The sequence below is a fragment of the Labrus mixtus genome, chromosome 17, assembly GCF_963584025.1.
Source record: "Labrus mixtus chromosome 17, fLabMix1.1, whole genome shotgun sequence".
In the NCBI taxonomy this organism is placed as follows: domain Eukaryota; kingdom Metazoa; phylum Chordata; class Actinopteri; order Labriformes; family Labridae; genus Labrus; species Labrus mixtus.
Genome location: NC_083628.1, coordinates 23,197,108 through 23,222,246, shown reverse-complemented (window position 1 = coordinate 23,222,246; position 25,139 = coordinate 23,197,108). Strand labels below are relative to the sequence as shown.

Sequence of the window (25,139 nt, the reverse complement as noted above, 5' to 3'; positions counted from 1 at the left end):
TTAGACAGTGTGCAGGAGTTTACCTTTCAGTTTTTGATGGACACATTGCTCTCCTACGCACCTGTCTTATGAAATGGATGTGTGAAGGTGTTTTCTACACTCGTTTAAAATGAATTTTAAATTGACTAAAAAAATGTATCCAAGCACACTTTTCAAATTAAGCATAAATAATCCTAAATTAAAAACATATTGAGAATAATGTAATTACTGTGGTATTTTTAGTAAATGTTTTAATAAACATTGTCTCTCCATATGACATCTTAATATCCCTTTGATATGAAACAGATCTGGTGATGCCAGAAGTCAAGGAAGCTCTTACTGCTACCTCCTACAAGCCTGCTTCACCTCACAGAGGTTCCTGCTACACCCCAGCAAGGGCCAAAAACTCCGGCCTGAGACAGACACTGAGCTCCCCACCATGTGTGCTCACTCTAATATATACGTATAAACACAATCAAACACTTTTACACAACAAAGAGCTAGACTTCTTAAAATCCTTAAACATAACTACTAGTGCCACCGTCCATCAAGCCCACAGATATTAAGAGGATGTCCAGTATCCATTATGCACACCGTACAGAACATAGCTAAGGAAACCAGCAGCAGAAAGAAGGAAATGTTTTTGCTACCTTTATTTGAACATTAGATTCCATCCGATGCCGTCAGCACGTCTGGACATTTTAATGATTAATTAAGTCTCTCTGTTGTGTCTTGTGCAGAGATGAACACAGTCTCTCTTTATTTGGAGAGGCACTGATCATTTCTGATGCTGTGGAAATGTACCTAAGGAGCATGTCTTTGCTTGATACCATGAGCTTTAGATCGTTAAACAGGGCTCTTAAATGTTAAAATTCCTCTACCTTAAAGGCTTTCTATATGATTTTTCACACTTAAATATAATATAAATCAAGTATATCCTCTGAAAATAACTCTGTGAGTCATGACTGTCTACAATGGGTGTAACACCCGAGTCCCACTGTCTGTGATGTTTTCAGAGTTTTCAGAGTCCTATCTTCACTTTGTTTACATCGCCGGGACGGCCAGCTGACTCCTCCCCTCAAGTTGTTTAATTGAGGGACTAGAGAAAAGAAGAATAACATACTGTACTCACTGCTTAACTGTGTTTCTAGATCACGCTCATTTCAGGTAAATTTACATGCAGTGTGAAGATACGAGCAGAATAAAGATCGCTAGCATTAGCATGCTAACACAACAATGCAGCGCAAGTTGTTTTGGTTTCATGCTGGTGCTCAAGGGCGACATCTGCTGGATCAAAATATCACATATAAAGCCTTTAAACCATCATGAAACCATCATAACATGGTGGTTAACAAGTAAGAGTGTGACATCAGCATAAAAGTATGCTAGGTTCAAAAGTCTAATCATGAGCAAATATAACATTGCCATATAAAACCAAGCAAAGGTTGGCAATTAAACTTTAAAGTGCAGCCTGAAGCACTTTACATGATGATCATGGATAGTATAAAAAAGTATTGTATAGTTGAACACAAGGGACTATGTGATCGTCTCCACAGACGCTCACCTTCATATTGTGGGTGGACACGAGGCATATAGGATCCAAATTTGATCAGGATGGGGATGTCGAGTCCCTGTCGAACCCATTCCACCACATGCAGGGAGGCGGAGGACACGGCAGCTGGGCCTGATGGAGGAAAGCTGCATTCCAACTCCACCACACCTCCGGCCTTTCCTCGCACCTCTGGCCTCCCACCTTCAGCAGTCACTGTCGGGTTTGGTAAAGGAAAATGACAATGTTAAATTAAGACCACACAAGTATCAAAAAGAAATGATTAGCATGTCCACAAATCATGGAAGTGAGATGCAAATGAGTCTTATAATTAAATGCTGCAAATACTTACAAAATAGGCAAGAAATGGCCACCACAGTCAAAATCTGCATATACGATCTCGCTGACCCCATATCTGTCAGTCACACAACCTGCAGCATGTTCAATCTGTTGGCAAAGGAGATACAATTGTCACAATCACATTACTTCCTTGGCTGCATGCAGAAAGACAGCCATCTGTGACAGATTTCCAAACTTAAAAGGCTACAGCCGAGCTGTCGCTTCTGTCATCATTTCACAGACAGGGGGGAGAGGAGCGTTCAGATTTTTATACAGCTTTCCAATAACTGGAATTCATCCCATATCATTACACAAATGGGCAGACCTGCCCCAGCTGCCAGAAAACTCCATGGCCCTATATCCTTTTTCTGCAAGTAAATGTCATGAATGTCACATAAATCCTTTGCGTGTCACGTGGAGAGCGACATCTAAGTGTTTTAATTCAGGGGGACATCAATGGAGACGTTTGGCTGGAGCAGCCAGGAGGCTCAGCACTCAAGGACAGAGATAAGCCGAGCTGATGGGAGCATAAGGCATCAAGAAGTGCAACTAAATGTCAAGACGCAGCGACCGATTCACTTCAGTCAAATAACACCGTCGGTTTTATAAAACGGGTGAACGAGAGGGAGGAAATCAACAAGATAAGACCTTTTTAACGAATTAAAAAGCATCTGTTATTTTACCATCAATCACCTCCAACAGCTTTTGTGTAGTGAACTCTCTGGACTAATTAGCAGCACAGATGCTCATGCGAGGTGTTTCCTTTGTGCATATTTGTCCTGGTAGCATGACATTGCACCACTGGTTTTAGGGTCACATTTGACAGGAAAAGGGGCCAATGGTCTAGCCTGGCCTTCTGTAGCTCATATCTGTAACAGCATCTCATTAAGATGAATTATTGCAGTACATCCAGATAAAGAGATGCAGCTCATTTTTGGTGGCAGTGCCCTTAACAAATACTCCAGGCTGAACATGTCTGTCCACTCACAATGGCAAACATCAAACCCTGGAGCAGAGAAGGACACTGCAGCTTCACTGCATAAAGGACAAATGCAAATTTTTACATTTTGTTGTTCTTTCTATCAAGTTACGTCCGAATGCAACACAGAAATGTAAAAAATACAACTACATCAAACACATTCATATATATATACATACACACACACACACACACACACACACACACGCAAAACTGCAACTCTCAGCTGATCTATTCTATTTTTTTTTATCTATTTTTTAAAATCTATATTGTGGTATCCATCTATTTTTTTGTACATTTTTATTTTTCTATTTAAATTGTACTGTGTTGCAATCTTTTCTGCTGTAACACTGTACATTTTTGGGATAAATAAAGGATTATCTTATCTTATCTTATATACATAAATACATACATTCATTGTCTTATGTTACGTTACATACATTTTCATTTTTCATTTTTACCTTCAACCACTGTGAGTGAAGTTCTTAACTGACTTAACAATCAACTAGTGGATACTTCACATTGCTGATAGTGTCACTCCTCGTGTTGATGCACTCTTTCGTTACTCAGAGCAAAGCCCGACTGAAATGAAGGAGCTGCTCACAGGAGGAAAGAAGTGAACTCTTTTCTCTCTTTTTTTTTGGCAGAGGTGCAAAAGCTGCAATGACAGCTCATAAAACAAGAAACAACAAAGAAAAAAAAAAAAAGCTCAAATCCTTCTGGGGAAAAACTCTGATAACAGAAATTTGAAGTTGCAGTGTGATTGACAACATGTGGCTTCTGTTATATCTAGCTGCTGCAAAAAGAGTGTAGTGTGCATTAATTTCTGGAGTGCTATCTGTCACAAAGGACTTTATTAAACAGTACAGTTTTATTGTACATGTTCATCAAATCTGTCAGCAGCTACAGTTCAGCCGAACGGTAACACCTGAGAAATAACAGACGGTTACAAAAGTTAATGCAACAATAACTTTGCCTACATGAAGACACCTTATCTACATGAAGAGCCAATAGTGTTATATGAATATACCATATGTTGTTTTGTGATGCTGTAAAAAAGTAATATTTAAGTTATATGTAAAACTGTCAGACTGTTCAAAAAGTAGTGGCAGTAAGTTTGATTCATCTATGTTTACATGTATGTTTTTAAATCCATCTGTCCATAATAGTTTCCAAGACAGACTGTTACATGTTTGTTCTGTCAGTTTGACAATGTCCTTGTCCCCCCTTCAGTGATGTCTCTACTTCCTGAGCGTGAACACACTTGTCCCAGCAGCAGCATATGTGCATATCTGCACTCTCTCACCACAAGGCTTTTATTGGCTTTTTCATTTCATGGCCGGGCAAAGTCTGAACTGGTGAAATACAATTACGCAGCCTGTCAACAGCTGCAGCCAGTGTTTCAACACACTCCCATGCTTCAGCAAACAGCACAGCACACACAAATGTGCCTCAAAATCAAAGTAAAAGGCAAAAAAAAAAAAAAAAAAAAAAAAAGCAAAAGCCTCAATCTGCTGCACGTCTGCTGATCTTTGCCTGCCTCCATCCTTTGCCCTTCACCCTGCTGGCTTTATGCAAAGCAGCAAAACAGAAGCTTTATCCTGACTTTTTCTTTTTCTGTCTTTGAATTAGTATGGAGTGTGCTGAGACTGACTCAAGGTGATATTAGAGCATTATGATTCTGCTACAAAAACACACAAGAGCCAAATAAGACTGTTGCCATGGCTAAGCAGCGGCAAGTTTTTCCTGTTTGACAAATAATGAACAGATGCTCAACATCTCCTCGTTCTTCATTGTCTGTCTCTTGTAAACAGGAGAATGGGAATGATAAGGCTTGTATATCATATAATGGCATTCATCAAGTCACTGATGAAGAAATATGAGCAGACACTTCTGCACTGCCATCCAAATATGGACAGCTACAGATGAATCAAATGTCGTGTACAGCCTTGTTGCTCTAACAAGCTGCAACTTATTTGAGTCTGGCAAAAACAGCAAGGTAACAGAATGATAAAAGTTGTTTTTTAAATAGAAAGAGAGCAGAGAAAGTGCAGCAAACACAGCAAGAAGCAAGATGAGAGGCAACAAAAAAAAAGGTCTTGTCAAGCTGCAGGACATTTTCTGTCATTAAATGTGAACCAAAGTCTGGCAGAGCTGGCAGACAAAGCGTCCTGCACAGGTGAAACCCTCCACCGCGGTTACAAAGATGGTCTCCAGACAGTTTCCCTTAGACAGTGTTCCCCTATCCACTGACATCAAGGACATGCATAAACATAAGCACAGTGACAGCCCGGCACTCAGGGAACGGTTAGAGCTATAATAAATGAGCCAGTGGCTCTCAAAAGAAAGCGCCCCGTCTCACGCAGATTTATCAGCTGACAGGAATAGAAATGTCCGTGACAGGCATGCTGCTGGAATTCTGTGTTGTTGCTGTTTTAATCTACACATGGAAAGAAACGGGCAGCAGCTGATTAATCGCGGCTGAGGCACAGCAACAGATTTATCAGCGGTGCTGCCTCCTCTTGCCCCAGCACACTTGAAACCAAAAGATAAAAGGACTCTGACGCATTTGTTTTCTGATCAGATTCATTCCATTTCTCTCCCCTGAGTATTGCCATGGTCCATGTGTGTTTGTGCTTATGGTTATAAGATATTATTTATACTGTCGGGGGGTATTGATTTAGACAGAGGTATCCTAAGGGAAACAACGAAGGAATTAGTTCTGATTGTTACAGTGGTGTCAAGGCTGTTTGATTCCACCAGCAAGATCTCTCTACAGAGAGAAAACAGAAAAAATAAATCAAATACTTGAAGTGCAATCTAAAGGGAACTGACAATATAATGTAAAAAGATTGTAAAGATCAGAAAAGGATCTTTTTATGTCACACAGTCTTCATCCTTATCAAAACCCGGTGCAGCACTTACCAGGGATGGGGATCAACAACCAATACTCCTTAACGGTATGAGACTTTATCGATAGCCCTCTAAAGACGCTTTAAACGTTATTAAGCAATCAGTGAATGTTTGTGCAACAGTGATTTTATTTAAAAGACTTGACTCATATTGAGATGTTATGTTATATTACAGGGCCCACAAGATGGAGGCTTTGATCCTCCAAAGCGGGCGGCCCGGGTTCGAATCCCACCTGTGGCTTCTTTCCCGCATGTCATTCCCCACTCTCTCTATCTCCCTGATTTCAAACTCTATCCACTGTCCTATCTCTACATTAAAAGGCACAACAAAGCACAAAAAAAATCTTTAATCAATCTATCTATCAATCTCTATTGATAAGATAAGACGTTTATTTTTGGAAAAATGCAGAACTGGATCCTAATGGAACCAGGTTCTGATCCTCATCCCTAGCCATTACCCTTTACACAAATCTAGCATTGACAAATCAGTCAAAAATATGTGTGTGATATGTGGCTATCCCCCAGTGTTAAAAAATGAAGCCAATGCAGATAATGAAGTTCCTCACACAAAGGCCCAACTGGGGACACGAGTTGGAAATTAGCAATAGCTATATACTCTTTATGCAGCACATCAGTTTCATGCTTTGTATTGAAATTATGTTAAATTGCATTGTCCCTATTAAATAAATAAATTCAATTCAATTGTCCACTTAAGGCTTGCTCCAGAAGCTACATAAATCCATATTAGAACTGACTGTTTTTGGATTTCTTTACAGAAAAAACAATCAGGATAAATATCAAATCGAGCTTAAAATAAATAAATGGAGATATGACTTTTGGTCCATATTTCCAGCCCTAATACAGTCTAATGGGTTAATACTGGAGTGATAGGAAAGCCTTAAGCAGAGATGATGAGTAGACTAAAGAGGTCCGTTCATCACTTTTTTCAACCCTACAACCTTAATCTATTTAGTTTAAAGAAAACTCAAGTGACATCATCCCAAGGCATTAATCCGATGTGGTACTCCTAAACAGACTTTAATGGGGTTCCCCTGAAACCTCCGACCAACCAGTAAATGTGGACTCAAGACTTGCGGCCTCTATGCTGTGAGATGGGATGGCCCCATGAGACAGCTGTCAAATTGAGAGAGAATGTGAGAGAAATGTTTTAGATACTTGAGTCCTTATTTTAAAGAAAAACATGCCTGCAGACTGTCCTGTAGACATTTGACTCACGCAGTCCGTGTCCAACTTCCTCAGACTGAAAGTCATGATAATCAGTCTTAAAGTTACGATTACGACAACTGCAATGACTCATGTCTGCAGTTTAACCAATAAGAAAACTGTGATATGACATGCTGCCAAGATGACATTATGAGTACAAATGAAGGGTTCATTTGCAAAAGCAGATAACTCCATTTTTAAAAATGTCATAAAACTTTTTTTTTTTAAATCTTACTCAGACTGAAGTTGTGTGGCTTTAACCGAGGCCCCTGTAGACTGTGTGGGGTTTTTGCACCATAACAGATTTTGGATCACATAGCAGCTCTATTTAAAGCGCTAATCAAGACAAGAAAACATATTTATATTTTCATTTCATTGTACAGCCTTCCCCTTTGTTATTTTTCTTTGTATTATATCTTTGCTTTAATACAGTGTATTGCTTCTGTACAGTTTATTTTAATTTACTTAGCTGTTACTACAACTTATATATATATATATACATATTTTATTTGTACTTTTCTACTCTTTTTTTCTTATAATGCTATTCTATTTTATATATAATTTTAACTTTTTTGTAGAAGCTGACTCAGGGAGAAACGCACAAAAATTCCAATGTACCTGTACTGTCCTGTACCTGTTCAAATGGCAATAAACATCTATTTTATTCTATTCTAATCAAAACTCTCAGGTCACTGTTTTCCACAACGTCTGTTTTTGAAAATGAACTCTTCAAATATAGAGTGACAGATATGTGCATCATATGCTAAGCAGCAAACGGTGCTTGTAGATGACGAGTCTTTTGCAAAGAGTAGAAGCAAATCTCCTCGTTTGCACTTGTTACAATTCACTTAGCAGACGCTTTTATCCAAAGCAACGTACATCAAGAGTAATTACAACACTAACCCATTCATACACCGCCACCGAAGCAACAGGAGCAATGCAGGGTTAAGTGTCTTGCCCAAGGACACATCGGACATGTTGCCACGACTATACCAACTGAGCCACAGCGGCCCACTTGTGCTTGAATAATGCAAAAATCAAACATCAAAATAATTGCAGGTTCATTTTCTGTGCAATGACCAATCAACAGACTCATTAGTACAGCTACGATGTGCAGTCTTCAGTCACACAAATGCAACCTCACTTGAGACTTGAAATCAAAAATATGAAGAAAAGTGAGAACATTTTACCTGATTAGAAATGTAAAATAATAAAGGTAAGTAAGGCAGTAACATAAAGGCTCTGTGTAATCACAAAGCTTGATATTTAATTATTACCCTCTTCAATGCAGAGACCTTTAGCCACATCAGAAAAAATATATTTATACATAAATGTATATTACTAGTATACTTTCAAAAGGAATCCAGCTATTTCAAATAACTGTACTTATACTGTATATAATTTAGAGATGAACATATTCCACTTCCTGTCATTACACATTCTAACACACTCTATTCCTCTTTGCGGATACATTTTCATTGAGACTTTTGAGACTGATCTTCCTTAACAAACTAAAGATGTTTTTTTTTTTTAAAGATCTCTGTCAGCTGATGTGCTTTAAAACATCCCATCCCAGCGCTGATTGCCAGATGCCTCTCGCAGCTTAAAGAAGCAGCTTTTTTCTTTGGTATTCAGCCGGCTGTAACCCACCTCTGCAGCAGTAGTTGTTATTTAGATTTTCTTCCCCAGCGCGTAAGTGTACATTTTCCTTTTTCACAAATAGCGCATGGCGTACAAAAAGTCAATTTTCAAATTCTAACACTAGCTTCCAAGCACAAGATGAAGCCTCGGTGCGACTTGATTTGATGTGCACTTAAGAGAAAATAGGACACATTGAAAAGGAGAGAAAAAAAAGAAATGTAAAGAGGTTTCTGCTGTGTGGGTATACATCTCTACACTCAGAGTACACACATTAAGTATCTTTTCTGTGAATCAGAGAAAAGGCAGGTAGATCCAGATAAAAGCTGAAATCTTTTTGATGGTTTAATCCATGGTATACACTTCAGTCACTAACAGAAAATCAAAAGACACCAGAGGTGAAGTATAGATGGGAAAAAGTCTGCTTTGTGTATCGCTAATAGGCTATATGTCTGAAGTCTTGGCTCAGTAGTCAAAGAGACCACATCATAAAGTTTTTTTAGTTTAAAACTTTTCCGAGCTGTATTTTTCTGTGGAGTGCCCTTTTTTTTTTTCTTTTGACAATAGCAAAGTGTTTTCCCTAAAATTCTTGCGACATGATTGGTTCCTGTCAAATTGGCTCAAAATCTATGTGTCAGGGGAATTTCCACATGAATATAAATGTTGAAACCACTTTAATAACTAATATTAGCTAATGCTTTACCAAAGCTTAATACAGTGCAATTATTATTAAAGTGTTTCTCATGTCATTTAAAGGAAATGTTCAGCCGTAAGAAAATAAGAAATGTGCACCTGTGTGACAAGTGTGAATAGATTTTCTTAAGGCTCATCGATCATTTCTTTGATGCCATTAGAAAAACTCAAAGATTTATTCATATAAACTTCTGAGAAAACACCAATGGTTTTATTTTGAAAGGGTATTGCTGGGAGTCAAGTGTAGAGGTTTTGGTAAGATGCTAAAAAACATGATTCTCTTTGTTATTTAAGAACCTGACTGATAGAGGTACAAGTTGTGTATGCATTTCATTTGTTTCGCATTAAAGGAAGAATGTGCGACTTTTTGATCCAGTAGAGGTCGCCCCTGAGCACCAGCATGAAACCAAAACAAACTGCTGTTTGGCCACACCTCCAACCCCTCTCCACTCGCCTCGTACGAAGGAGTTATCAATCATTAAGCACCATTAAGCACCAGCGGTGGACAAAATTGTCCTTTGCTCGAGCTGCTATTGCCCGTGGCCTGAACTGATGTGTTAGCAGGCTAATGTTAGCACACTTTGGTTAGCTTCACAGTGCACATCTGAGGGAATATATTCTGTAAGTAGTTGAAAGAATGGTGATAATCAGGGATATGGGATTTTTGGGATAGATACTGATACTAGGGAGAGAAAAAATCTGATACCAATAAATCTGCTGATATCTTTCTTAGATCTATGTTCGATCTGTGGAGATAAATATAGATATACACATGTATTGTGTTGATCCCTCAAATGAAGCTATCAAACACTTGAAAATATTTCTAATAAAGACAAGATGGTCACTCAACTGGAGTGTAACTGAGCATGTAAATGCATCACTGCTTGACACTTTACTGGTGACAGTGAGAAAGAGAACTGCTGGTGTAATAAAATGATACTCCAATGAAATGCTATTTGACTGGTGAATAAATCTGGTAATATCGGCGCATAGCCATGTAAAATCAGCTGATACTGATAGTCACTGGATATGCTAACATTGGCCGAAATCATCGGCCGCCTGATTAACCGGTCTGGCTATAGTAATAATGATTTTTTTCTTTCTTTCAAAGGAGCTGCTTTCAGTAAAACTTTGCTAACTATCAGTTGGAGAGTTATATCATCATCAGGGGATGACCATTGTTTGTGCCTGTCTTAATTCAAACAACACTGCATGCTGAAAAGAATATTCATATTCTTCTTGACTTTGTGTTGTCTTCTTCTGTTGAGTAGATGTCTAGGACTTTAGTGAGTGCTCAAATGCTGATGGGCATACATCTAATTTATAATGCTTCATAAGGCAAACATGGTCCTCACTTTAAATGAGCTCACTAAAATACTTCACTAAGGGCTTTATGACGACCTGAATGAATCCTGAACTTCTGCATTAACAAGCGTTTCTGGAGCATCTAGTAACACACTCATCAACCCTCACTACATGTTTGAATCATTATCTGTGTGAGGGATGAAATAATGTACACCTATATAGTTTATTCAATTAAAAAAACTGACTTTAATTATACACTTGTAAAATGATCTTATGAACCTATGACAACTCCTCAATAGATAGTTTGTTAGCGATGCAATTATTGTTTTATGAATGGTGAATTCGTAATTTCTAAAGTGTAAACATAATTATTGAACACATAATAGATGAATATAATAATGAAAATTAAACATTTATACATGTGCTTATACCTTATGCATAAATGAGCATTAATAGGAACAATAAGTATTAAGTGATACCAAGTCTGTCATTGGAGTCTGAAGTATTGGGATACTGCCCTCAGCTCTGAGTTAGTTTGAGATGATTCACATACTTTTAGTTAAAGGTGTTGATTTCCAAGTAAAGAGCCAGCCTTAACTGCACAGAAACAATCTAAGCTTGTCGTAAGTTAAACATCATATGTCAGAAATACTTTCTGAAAAGGTTTGTTCTCCATCACTATCTTAGTGTGAATTCACTGCTACAGCGTGGACCTTTTTTTTTTACAGAGCTTCTAAAGAATTCACATGCCATCTTCCAAGATCCCTTCTCTTCATGGCCTTTGAAAAAGGGTCATGTCATATTTTTTGACCAATCAGCATCAAGCAACATTTGACTAAGCACCTCTGGGAGTTAATCTGCAGAAAACACACCCGTATTTTCCTCGTGAAGATTCTTTGAGTTTTTGAGTGTAAAGCACAAAAGTGTTCTCTTGTTCATTCTTCCCTGTCATCGTTTCACACAGTGTTGGAAATATTATGGCCGAGTTTTTTCCTTAAACCTGAAGATACCAGATACTTTTCACATCACTGCCACTTTTAATTTAGTCTTCTCTCCAGACTGCCGGTTGTCTTTTTTCCCTCCATATCATTAAAGTGCTTCAGAGACTTCCCGGACATGGATAATTGATCGCAGTTATCATCAAGTCTCATTTAATTCATGTCAAAAAGTAAAATCGTTGTCATGTGTTGTCTAAATGAAGCTCCTCTTATGAAGTTTATCTACATCACAGCAGCACTTTGAATCATCTGTAATGAAATGGAACAAACATGCAAAAACACTGGTAGGGGCTTAATGGTGTTTTCCAGGTACTCATTTGCATCAGTCATTTAACTATGACATCTGAGGAGTTCTCAGCATCCAGATAGGCCTCATTCACATCATGTTAGACTAGTTCATGTCCTTCAACAACCTGAGCAAGAGTTGTGTTCCCCTCACCGTCCTCTGATGATGGAATGTATTATATTACGGAACGCTGATCCCGTCTGGCGTCTTAACAGAGCCAATCAAACCAGAAATAGACTGTGAAATGATGAAATGGGCCCAGTCTGGGGGGCGTTATGAGAATATATAAAAAGAGATTATGGTCTTAGTAGAAAATCAACAGCACAAAAAGATGATGATTCATATTCTTCTTTGCCTTTGTTTATTACACTACTAATTTTAAAAGATTCATAGTAGCCAAAAAAATGAAAATAATGAAATGTATTGAATAGGTTTCTGCCCCTTTTTGAACAAAAAAAATCCTTAAGAGTGCGTTTGTCTGAGTGATTACTTTTTTTCAAATACTTACATGAATTAATGAAAACTGGTTTTCAGTTTTAACGCCTTGAAACTAAAGTGATGGGAATACAAATAACCAGTCATAGTTTTCTAGATTGCCCTTGTTTAAACCCCGGTTTAAAGGGTTCAAATGTCAGTTCCACAGGCTGCCCCACCTTTCTAACCCCATTACAACGATATCAGAGACACTCATCAAAATAGGTGAAGTAAATGATTAACACAGACCTAGTTTGCATCGGAGCTTGAACTAGCCTTTAAAGTAGGCTAAAGTGACTGCTGCTGCGTTCAAGTTCCACAGACTTCCTGCCGGTTTTTTACATTTCCCATTCTGATGAAAAAAGCCTCCATAGAAACTTGATCACTGATATTTAAATGCATGACTCCGTTTGGAGAACTGAGAGAAATGTTCAGGAGCTCAGAGCAGTAATTTCTCATGTCAAAGCTGCAGGAATACAGATACACTTTCTGAATCATTAACTGCGGGATTTCTTTCATTATTTTCTTCCTACCTGTACCTGTAGCTTGGTAACTGGCGGCCGATGGGTTACTTCCTTCTTAACAACGCATCCTTCGTAGGCCCCCTTAAAGTCCAAATAACTTGTGCGTTATTCTTCCTCCGTGTGGAGGCCAGGTCACTGTGAGGGTGACTAACAGCGGGCCTGGTTCCTTTCAGGCGTTTCAAACTACCTGAAACATGAGCGCTTTTCCTTCTTTTTTTAAAAAACCCCGATGGCAACAGGTGTTCATTTCACGTACAGGTGACAGTGAAGCATCGACGTAGCTTACTATGCTGCTCCCTCGCTGAGCTCGTGAGAGTCCAACCCCCCCCCCCCCCCTTCTAAACTCACCCACACCTCCCTCCCCTCCCTCCTGGCTGTTGCTGTTTTATGTTCAAAAGACTAACCACATTAATTGAAGTCACTGCCACAGCCCTTTAAGCTCTTTAATGTTTGATGCCAATGCAGCTTTAATAAGAGTTTGTTTGTGCAGGCACAGGATAAAAAGATGGTTTTTTTGGTGCCACTAATCCCTGATGATATCCAGCTAATGCTAACCACAAGAGGGTGTCCTTTACCTGATGTTGGAGGGCAAACCAGGAGGAAAATTTACAGTCAAAAACGAACTTTTATTGAACAAAGAAATATATCTTATCTTTAAAAAAAATGTTCTTAAGTAAAACTTTAATGTATTTTTTTTTTTTTATTAATTTGAGAACTTGTTGTGTTTCTTTGTTTCCAACACTCAGGTATATCCACCCATCCATTACCGCTTTTTCCCGATCGGGGTCTCAGGTGCTGGAGCCAATCCCAGCTGTCATTGGGCGAAGAGGCGGGGTTACACCCTGGACTGAACGCCAGAACGACAGACAACCAGCCACACTCACGTTCAGACCTACAGCACTCAGGTAGGTATATTATTTATAATTAGAAATGGTTATTTAGACAGTTTCATTATCTTGCATCCCAAGAATCACCTTTTCAGAAACAAAAAGACAAAAATCCCTCCAATCATGAACTTTAATTTATTTGGTTCAAATCAAGCATATGTATGTAAAAAATACATGTTTCTGTGATATTCAAAAAGTAAATGAATATGCACAAACAGCAATACTTCATAGAGAAAGAAATACACTCCATTCAAAAATAGTCTTCACTTTAACAAAGTTATCAATCTTTGGACAGTACTGCAAATACAATCCTTCAGGAGAAATATAGTCCCCCCCTCGTGATATAATTTCAACTATACAGATAAATATTTCTTAAAGGTACACTACAAAACAGCTGTGCAAAAAAAACACTTAAGATTCTCAGTTATCTCGATTATGGGTTTCATAGCAGTAGTTTCCAAAAGGCATCAGTGCAGACTCCAGAAAGGTTTCACCACTCAGGCTAGGTTTATCATCAAGTCTTGAATGAGTGGTGAGTAGCGTTCAAGAGCAACATGTTGCTGAACTATCGCTGGTCTCACATCCTCTGCTCATTTAGTATTTGATTCACTGTTAATTAAGTTGAATATAAAAAGCCTCTAAGGTCTGTCGAGCTTCAAGGAGCAGAACAAAACAAAAACAGATTATAAAATGATTGCAAAAAAAAAAAAAAATTAAATCCTGCAGCAGTGCACTTGTGAATAAACACACGTCTCTATGGCTGAACAGCGATCAGGTTTTTTTTTGCTACATTCATTCAGAAGCTCAAAGTAAAGAGCTGGTAACAGTTTTCATAAAGGGATTCTCCACCAATCAGCAGCTGATTTTTCGGCTCAGTCGCCAAAATCTGGGATGTCTTCATAGGAGTAACCACGGTAACCCTTGGCAGCGAAGTAGGCGATTCTCAAATGGTAAAATCCAGGCAGGAACACGAGCAGCCCTATGATGATGACAGGGATGGTGCGGTCTGGATGCTGGAAGCACAACACAAAAAAATCACATGATGAAGAGCTACAAGTAGAAATTTGGTTGTGTTAATAGGGTTTGATCTACTTTTTTTTCTGACTATTTGACTTGCTAATGAGTTGCTGGAAGCAGCATAACAGATTCTTTAATGTACTCATCAAGCTTTAACATACTTATCTTCCCTGTCGCCTGTCAGCACCACATAAACCCCCTCTGAGTGAAAAGAGCATGCAGGAGGCAGACACACACGATGACTTCATCTGTCAGAGATCTGGTTTCATGTAAATCATCGGACATGAAATATACATAGCAGCGAACCACCAGGAGGCACAGGCTGTTTCTGTGCCAAGTGTTGTGTTTCAATTCACCACCAGATGGCAGTCTTGTGCACTGGGTTACTTTTATCCCCCTTGATGTTTTTTTTTTAAAGGACTCACTGCTGCAAGGGCCATGATAAGAGTTATCATATCTTTGTAGTTCCCTAAAACATTTAGAACTACATGCCCTAAAGAGCACAGTCAGAGGTTACAAACCACACTTTACAAATACACTGTAAAATGTGTTTGACCAAAGTAAATCAAGAGGTTTTATTTACTGTTTTTGTAAATGTTCAACCAAATCTCACGGTCTTCTTTTGCAGATGGAGTTTTTTTTTTGGTTGTCATCGTATAGACTAAAAAAAACATCTACATGCAACCTGAGTAAACTCAGTCTACTAATGGATTCAGGGAGCGCAGATTCAGATGGTGTCTCTTTTGTTGAGATGAGATGCAACGAATGACCTCGATTTCCAACTAATCCTTGAATCTTTAGAATAAAAATCATTTCTTATACCTAAGATATGGCGTTTCTACTTAGCTTTAGCTTGCTGTTAGCTTAGCACGAGAAGACATACTGTGACTTGAAACTGTTAATAACTTCCAAGAGCAACTCCTTCTGTTTTTACTGCTTAACAAATGACTTAAATGTATGATGTACTATCTCCTGCTCACTTTAAAAAGAATCACATGATAGCCAGATCAAGATCTTCCATCAGAAGACCAACCACTTTTAAGAAATTTTCACAAATCAGAATTTCTCACAGCTGATTATACAACTGAATTCTTATCAACATCATCAATAAGAAGTACAAGTCAATTAGAGGAGGGTTAGCATGTGTCAACAAGTTGTTTTGTTTTATTTGATTGGCCACTGCTATGGTGTACTACGAATACAAAATGTATTTAACTGTTTCTTGAAGACCTGGGCCCGTATTCACAAACATTCTGAGGATCCTCTGAGACCTCCTAACTTAGCTTAAAAAATCATAGCAAGGACTTTTAGCTTAAGAGTGATTCAGGAACATTCTCAGAGCAACTCTGAGCAACAAAGAGACAGAAACGTTTATCTTAGTGAGGAGTTGTGGTTGATCCAACGAAATGGATAAAAAAAGTCAATCATAGAATTTAGTCAGACATTATGTAATTATGAACACTATGAAATTATCATCTGTGTGATAATGGAAAGATGTACTTTGAAAGTATATAGCCTACAAGATGTTTGAAATAACATGACGTCTGGTGCAGCAGCTTCTTCCCTTTCTGAGTTATATCAGCAGGTGAAGAGCCTTAATTAGAGATTAGACACACCTGTGGAGGTGAGCACATGTAGAGAAACTCAACATGCATGTCTCACTTTGTACTGAAAAAAGCAATTGTTGGCTTGAAATGCCTGCAAAAATCAATTTTGTCTGTTTGGCCCAACTGTGGTTCAATAATATTCTCCATGAAGTGTTTGCAGAACATTTCTTCATTTTCTCCTCAGTTGGATAAACTCTTAAGACTCTTAAAAGTCCTCCTCACTGCTCCTAACAGTTTCCCACCATATGATGTCTCTTAAGGGCTTAAGAAGCTTTGTGAACGTCTTTCATCTTTAAAAGGATCTAGTCTGAACTTTAAGGGAAAATTCTTAGGAAAGGATTCTTAAAAATAATTTTCTTAAAATGTGTCACCAGGAGCAACTCTTAGTATTTAGGAGGCTTTGTGAATACGGCCCTGGACTTTTCCCCAGATCACCAGCAACACTTTGGTTAAACAAAAGAAGAAACATAATAATAATAATACAACACATTGCTTCAAAACAAGATCTCCTAGCAATACAATCTGGCATTATTTACATCATTTATTACATGAACCGTGTGTAAATCATAGTAGTAGAAGCTTGATTTTAAAGAAGCATGAGCTAATTGGCAAGAACAAGGCTTGGATGCTCCAACGCTGCCTTGATGTCAGAGCAAACTTCCTGCAAACAAAATCAAATATATAGCTAACATGTGCAGACTCTATTATCTCCCACACAGAGTCACGAGTTGAAGAGGCAGAGACCACAAAAGGGGGTCCACCAAATTGGCACTCCAAGGTGTAAAATATCAGAATCATTAGTTATTTTCACACACACACACACACACACACACACACACACACACACACACACACACACACACACACACACACACACACACACACACACACACACACACACACACACACACAACCTTTTTGGCTAGGAAAAGCAAGAGCACTGTGGAAACTGGCAGCAAGGCAATGTAATGTCAGGACAACTGTTCCATGACAGTTTTTAAAAATACGTTAACAGCAGAATGAGTGCTTTAATTACAGCTTGAGTGGACATGTTTAGGAGGCTGTGTTGGCGTTCTTGCTGTGTGTCTAAAGGAGACGTGATATCCCACCATCACACTTGTTTTTGGTAATGACTGAAATGTTTTCGTTCTGTCAAAGTGTCCAAATTTCAATGCTGGCAGAGAACGTCTGCTCAGATTAGCTGTCAGGTTTATTTACTCTAAACTCAGAAAGATGCCGAATCCAAAATGTAGCAGAATATTTGGCAGGATATTTAATCCAGACAGGTTCTGGGACCACCGCTTTGACAACACAGTTTTAGAGAATTAACTATTTTGTTAAATAAGTTATTTTATCGTTTCCTTGAGTTAGATGAGAAGATTTATACTGTCATTAAAGCTGTGTGGAAAAATGTAGTCAACAGTAGCAAAATAGGCTAGCATAGCCAGCTGTTGGCTAATATTTGGGTGCGCCTGTGAAGCAGCAGGGCTGAGTATGGAAACGGGCTACCAAATAAATAAGTAGGAAAAATTGATTTGTGCGAACGTGGAGCTCTTATTGTAACTTTGCTCCTAGACGAGGAGGGGAAATGTCCTAAAAAGAGGAGGAGGTAAATGAGCCTCCTACTTGATATGATTGGCCCCTTTGGCTAAAAGCGTCTTCAACTAAAGAGGTTCAACATTTTTAAACTCTTATGCGCACCAGCAGGAGCAAGAGTGCCTGCCAAGCTTGCTGTACCAAAGGAAAACAATAATTCAGCTTTTCTAGCGAAGCGTCTCTGTGTGATCAGGCCCTGAGCAAAGGAATGAACATTTACTGTTATCAGCGATAAAACATAATTTGAGTATGTAAACTATCTGTTATAAATGACTTTGTTTTGCTTGAACAGAGTTGGGCTAGCTGGGCCGCCATGTTTCACGCTTTATACTCAGCCAGAGTGAGCTAACGCTAACACAGCTGTTGTTCATAATAAAGATACCTGTGGAAAGATGGGACGACTCTTCTTATCCAACAAGAAAGAAAACACATGATTTTCCCAACTTGTTCCAGTATTCTTTTAACATTAAAGAGTATCTTGAAGACTTGACTATAAAAAGTGTTGAGACATATTTATGACGCATCAAAAAGAAAAAAGAGTCAATAAGGCTTCTCTGATTCACATACAGAAGCAGAATAAAAAGAGTTAGTATAGAATAGTATCTTCCAAACAGGAATTAGACTCTGAATAGATAGGAGGCAGGCAGCTCAGACAGATATAAATTTGTCACAAATGGATTTTCATGAGATGTGTTTTGTGGGGACAGGCCTGACGGGGTATTTACTGTCAGCTCGAAGAAACACAAACACTACAGGAGAGTGTGACATGCTTGGCAATGAGCTTTTTAGCAACACATCAAGACATTGCATTTTCAATTTATACTTTGGACACATTTCAACTACAGTCTTACACAAGAGGGAAATAAATGAACTGGGAACCTAACAATGTAATTCAACATGAAATAGTTTTTATCCAGTTAACAAATCACACTCACCTCCACCTCTATGGTTCCTGAGAGGAGAAGAGCCCCGAAGATTATCAATAAGGAGCCAATCAAAAACAGGAATATCGCCAGTGCAATCGCCTTGTAAGGGACCTTCGGGGGGCTTTTCTTGAACTGGAAAAGGGAAAGAGTTCAAGACATTCAGTCTCCTGGAATGTTCTTTTATCATAAGAAGTCATCTCAGCACACAGTGTTGCTTAGTGACTGCTTGAAAAGAACACGTTTAACAATGGAAATCTGTTCATATAAAGAAAAAGAATATTTTCAACCCTGACTAATAACCAGACAGACAAAAACTGAAACCCAAAGTTAATCAGACTTGTTCGTTAGCAGACAGCTTCTCCTCTGGTATAATCCCAGACAGCTTTGCCATCTTTCCAGGGAGCCATTAATTGGGGATTCACATCAAATTAATTGCCTGCTGTAGTGAAGACTTTCCTAACAGCCGAGGCTCCGGAGCAATCCATCGAGCCACATGATGAGACCACAGAGACACTAGAGGAAGCAGAACAAATGTCTCACCTGTAAGTCTATGTAACCATCGTCGTCAGCAGCCAGCCGTGAATACTTGACCTTGTTGTTGGATGCTGCAGCACCCAGCGTATTGCTTCTAGCTGCTTTCATTATGACATAGAAACTGTAGGGGGGGAAAAGAGACAGTAAAGTAATCATCACGTAGGGTGTACAGTATTTCCACAGTGCTTTTCGATTTCTGAACAAATACTATATCTCTACAAGACTCTCTAACAATACTTTTTTTACTGTTCACATACAGTACGATGAAACAATAAAGCAAGCCATCTCTCTCATGACTCACTTTAACTAATAAATATACTAAAACAGATAACATCAGGTGCGAGAGCTGTAAGGCATAAGCTATAATTTCAGCATCCAGCTGTGTATACATCTGTGTTAAACTAATGTAAACTAACATTACTAGTTTATGCTACATTGGCTGTCAGGTCAAGTTGATCTGATGTTGCTTGGCTGAGACAAACTTCTATTCAAATAATAAAAAACCTTTCTTTTACATACTGTAGGTGTGGGAAGTAGCGGTGCAGAGGATGCTGCAGCACCACAATCAGACACAGGTAAAACGATCAGTTTATAAAAACCTTTAAACCTCTGTTTATTTGGTTTCATGGGGTATGTACTTTGTACAGTAGTTACAACGATATGTGTGGTGGTATTCTGTAACATGTGTCTAATACTTCCTGCAGAGTGATACCACTCAAAGCAGATCAGAGCTTTTGTAAATGGATAATGGTAAATGGACTTGAGCTTGTATAGTGCTTTTCTAGTCTTCTGACTACTCAAAGTACTTTTTACACCGCAGGTCACACCTACACATTCACACACTGATGGCAGAGGTTGCTATGTAAAGTTACCATCAGAAGTTACTAATCCCATTCAAACACATTCATACACTGCTGACGTAGCAGCGGGAGACACTTGGTGTTTAAGGTCTTGCCCAAGGACACATCGGAAATGTTGCTGCAGGAGCTGGGGATCGAACCCCCGACCTTCCAGTTGAGAAGCGACCGACTCTACCAACTGAGCCACATTTGCACCACATGTTAAGCACATTAATCAAAGACGTCGTGATCATGCTGTCAGACATATATCTCTAGAATTTTGAGTTTTAGTTAATTATTCTTTAAATGACTTCAGGGAGAGAGAGAGAGAGAGAGAGAGTGCTCACATGGGCGAGCGTCCCATTATGCAGAAGTTCAGGGCCAAAAAACAGAAACTTCATTCGATTATCTTTCCTAATTTAGCTCAGTTTACCAGTGAAGTGTGTGAACACTGCAGTCTCTGTAAACAGAGTGATGCTGTCTCCACACCAACGTCTGCTTTCCACCCTTATTACTGCTCTGGTATTGATGTACAATATACTGTACCAGCACTTCAACTCTTCACCTCCTCTTTAGCACTTAAATCCTAGCACAGCCATTGTTGTTGTTATGTGTGTCTCTGTCAACTGATGCAGCACAGTTCATGTTGTGGTTGCTGTGTGTTGTGAGCTTCTATACGTGTGTACCAGCAACCTGCCAGGGGACTACAGATGGAAATGAGCCTATGGCAATATACATGTTTATGTGCATGAATGTGTTAATGAGCTGCTGTGAATACTCTCAGTATGACTGCACACTGAAATTATCCACTCCAAGTGGGTGGCACGGGTTCAGATCCAACTCATGGCTCCTTTCCTGCACGTCGTTCTCCACACTCTCTGTCCCTGATTTCCACCGTTACCCACTGTCCTATCTCTTAATAAAGGCATGAAAAGAAGTTAATAAAATATGAATTGAATGAGCAGAAAGCACGACATCATCTTGTAGAATGATTTCTCTCAGCACCCCCAGGTATGACTGAATTCCAGCATCCCTGTTGTGATGTAATAATGTTTTAAATCACAACACAGTCTAATTTGTAAGCTTTTCAAAAAGCTCCTGCAAACCACACGTGTGTACCACAGTGTGGTAATCCTGGTTTTAAAGCATACAGCCTTATACATTCAAATATCTCAGCTCCGTAAAAGCTATCGTAGGACTCTGAAATGTGAATTTATATACAATACAAAACCCTGCTTCCAGTTAAAAGCATTAAAGACTAATTGAAAACTCCCTCAGAGATCAGAAAAGAAGATACTCATCTTCTCACTTTATTTCCACTCTGTAACCTTGTCTTATAAATGTGAACACAAAGTAACATTTCTGCCACTACTTTTTAGTCAACATGAATGTTCTCAGTTTAAACAAAGGCAATGAGGGTCACTGTACTGATGACAGTAGTAACTAGTTAAATGATGCACTGTTGGGAGTCACAGTTTGTCACTTGAGTTTCTTCATCACCTGCCGTGTACAGAGACTGAATGAAGATTGAAAGATAAATCTTCCTTCTCTCTCAAGCAACCTGTGTGCGCACTGCAGGGAAATATGTTTGCCAATTACATATTAATAGAGAAAAATCAGTATTTATCTAGTCCTGTTTCTTTAGCCATGGGGGACACCGCCTTTCATTATGTTTATAGTTATTGTAATTATTCCACAAAATTCAGTCAGCATTCAGCATGAATAAAGACTAAATACTCATACATTATTTAACAGATTATCACTTTCTTATCTGATGCACTGTTCACACACAAACAGAAAAAGGACAATAAAATACCCCAACAGCGACCTGCAGCAGAAGGACTTAGAGTAGTGTGACATCACAGGATGTGATCGTCCTCGAGGCTTAAGTTTTGTTTTTATTGGAAATTTTGGCTCAATGCATTCGCGTACTTGAGCCCCCTTCGGGGACGAGATCCATGAATAAAAACTGTTGTTCCTGCTCAAACAGAGGATGAAGGCGCTCTCAGAAATGTTCTGTTATTTTGCTGGCAGTTGTCACATTAACTTGCCACAGTGATGAGGGGAGCTCCAGGTTATATTTATTGTAATGCTGCAGCACACAGCGCAGCAAGGGAATACTGTGGATTTAGCAAAAATGGAGGCAAGTGTTTACAAGGCTGTTATGGATGTCCCTATGTTATCTGAGAGAAACATATGCAGGTTTACACGCACGCTTAAAATGCAAACATGTGGGAGTATTCATTAGTATTCATCTGGATTGGTTTCAGAGGGAGAGACAGAACATTTCTGCAAATCCACAAGATTGCTTTGATCAACTTGATATTGTATCATATCGAACTTTTATTTTTTCCTGTTTCTACCATGTCAGTCAAACATTCAGTAGATGGCTGATCAATAACAGAAAACAAACATCAAAGTGTCAAATTAATGTGTCGGTCCACCAATCCAAAAACCTTCAACAACCCCCAGTTTTGTTTTTTTCAGGTTCACTGCTTTAATTTGTCACGTGTCTGTTTGATGTCAAATTTACAGTTTGCATGCTTACTAAATGATCTTTTCTTTTTGATTAAACTGAATTGTTTGCCTTTAGTGCTGCAGATACCACAGATGACACTAAGGTCAGGTTTTCAGTCATATTAAGCAGAATTTCAGGTTGGACACACTGACGAGTTTACATGGCTCCACACTACAGAGGCACACAAAATATAGTCAGTGTTTTTTAAGATTAGTGCTAACATATTTGAGGATGATGTCTGGCTTTGAAACAGCATTGAGACCTTACTGAATCACACTTACATTAATAAAATACTGCTGGTCATTGTATCAAGCCATCAAAAGAATCAAACTTCCAAAGTGGTCGAGTTGATCCGGGGGAGTTTGGTCTTATGATGCACTAATGTTTAATCCAAAGTCCTGGTCCACAATGGGTCCCTTGAAACAGGCTTCATGCACGTTTTAACTTCTATGATTTCAGATTCTGGGAATTGAACACTACACTTTTAGGCATACCATGTATAACGTCTAAGCACGGTGTCCTGTTGTTATTGTAATGCAAGAATTCAAGGTGTATTTTCTGACAGGCCTAACTGTGCCATCCCATAAAGTTGTACTGCCTGCATGTGACACAAATAAACGTGATCAGAATAGACAGGCCTCCATCATCCCCAACAGTATGAGCCTTTTTCACTTTTTGTTATTTGAAATGGAGATCTAACACTGGTTTAAATCAATGTTACATATGGCTAATAACAACAGTAGCGTCTGTGTAATAATAACACAATGTAGGCTACCTGAGGGTTAACATAACACCTAAGAAGTAGTTTACGCTATCAATAAAGATATAAACCGCTAAGTGACCTGCTAGCTTATTTAACCTGCTTTGGGTGTTTTGTCTAGCTTATTATCCCTCCAACACTTAATTAGCTGGAGCATTAGCTTCTTAACAAAAAGCTATGTAACATAACGTCACACATTACTTTCTGGAAACTCGTTTCTTCTGCTCGACTCTTCCTCTCTTACCTGAAGTTGAGATACAGAAAATGTGTTGATGAGTCGCAGACTGCTCCTCTGCGACGCCACATCTACAACATCGTTTTCATTGATGGAAATAAAGCGTACGTCAACTTCCTTGTTTACAAGCAGAGCGCATGCGCAGATAAAACAACGTCCTGTTTCTAATCCTGGTAAGAGTCATGGGGCTTTCAGCACACGACTTTTCTCTGGTAATATCCTTGTTGATTTGAGTAAGTTTTTAAATACATGTGTTAATGGTGAATTATACAGATATTTTACTTAAGTGCTGATAACAATCCTATTTTCCAGTTATACTCAATTTAAACTTTTACTTCAGTGTATGGAAGCCCATTTCCGCCAGTTAAAAAAATAAAAAGAGAGATAATAAAGTCATAATCATGAGATAATTTCGAATATAATAACAACTGTCAACAAAACATTTATCTTAATACAGATATATAATGCTGCAGCAATTCAATGTGGGGCTCATTCTAAACTCATGAGTTTATAGTGTACTGGGACTAGTAGCTTGTAATATCTTACTTCATTAACATTAAAATAAAGTAATCCACCTAATGGCACTTTTTTTAATTAACATGAAAAAAAAATGAAAAAATTGAACAGTTTATTTTTCGTCTTCTGTATTGTAACATCATGCTTAAATGATTCCCCTTTATGTGCTGAGTAAACTCTTGTCCTTGGTCTTAAATGTTTGAAAAAGCAGCCATGTCCTTTTCACACCCTTTTCATGAATACATCATATTTAATTACCGCACTGAGTCTGTTTCAGCAAAGCACTTTTTCCTACTTTTGATATGACACCATTCAGAAACTACTGAGTGTTTGTAATGGTGCACTTCCTTTTTTGTGTGTCTTTCACATTAAACGAGGCCCACAGGTATGTGTAGGCTAAGACGAACAAAAGTAACTGAAGGCTAGACTTCTTCTCTCCATTTAAAATTCAAGGCAGATGCCCCTTAAAATCATCTGCAGTATTCCCATACTTTTTTCTGTAAAATACCATTTACTAACAACTTCAAACCTCTTTTTGATCTTCCACGTTGTTCTCCACGATCATAGTCATAGTCTTTTTGCTGACTGACTCTGCAGCTGTTTGGTTACTTAGAAAACAAGTGGCACTGTGATTTTAGAAAAGATGAATCCGCTGTTTGTTATGACAGTCAATCAAATAATGAGTGATCAGCTGGTTTGAATTTCTGAAGGCTGATGCTTATGATGTTGCTTAGAACAGTGATTCTTTAAATAAATAAATGTCTTCAACATTTCAACTGGATTATTTGTATGGTGACAGCTCGA

The 25,139-nt window shown here is 38.6% G+C and overlaps 2 protein-coding genes across 2 annotated transcripts in view; both read right to left on the bottom strand.

Moving 5' to 3' along the window:
• The window catches only part of igsf9a (immunoglobulin superfamily, member 9a), a 61,627-nt gene extending 48,435 nt beyond the window's left edge, over positions 1-13,192 (bottom strand). Inside the window, exons 1-3 of the mRNA XM_061062017.1 lie at positions 12,910-13,192; positions 1,881-1,975; positions 1,544-1,744 (exon numbers count right to left, since the gene is read on the bottom strand). Of these exons, the coding sequence (XP_060918000.1) occupies positions 1,544-1,744; positions 1,881-1,941 (262 nt within the window). The 5' untranslated portion in view covers positions 1,942-1,975; positions 12,910-13,192. The remainder of the gene's footprint in view (positions 1-1,543; positions 1,745-1,880; positions 1,976-12,909) is intronic.
• Positions 13,193-13,903: 711 nt separating this feature from the next.
• LOC132992245 (transmembrane protein 230-like) lies at positions 13,904-23,951 on the bottom strand. The gene is made up of 4 exons (XM_061061443.1): positions 23,829-23,951; positions 19,474-19,588; positions 18,943-19,065; positions 13,904-14,800 (listed from the first exon to the last, which is right to left on the bottom strand). Exons 1-4 carry the CDS (start codon positions 23,888-23,890, stop codon positions 14,660-14,662), a joined length of 441 nt encoding a protein of 146 aa, XP_060917426.1. The 5' UTR covers positions 23,891-23,951; the 3' UTR covers positions 13,904-14,659.
• Between the last annotated feature and the right edge of the window lie 1,188 nt (positions 23,952-25,139).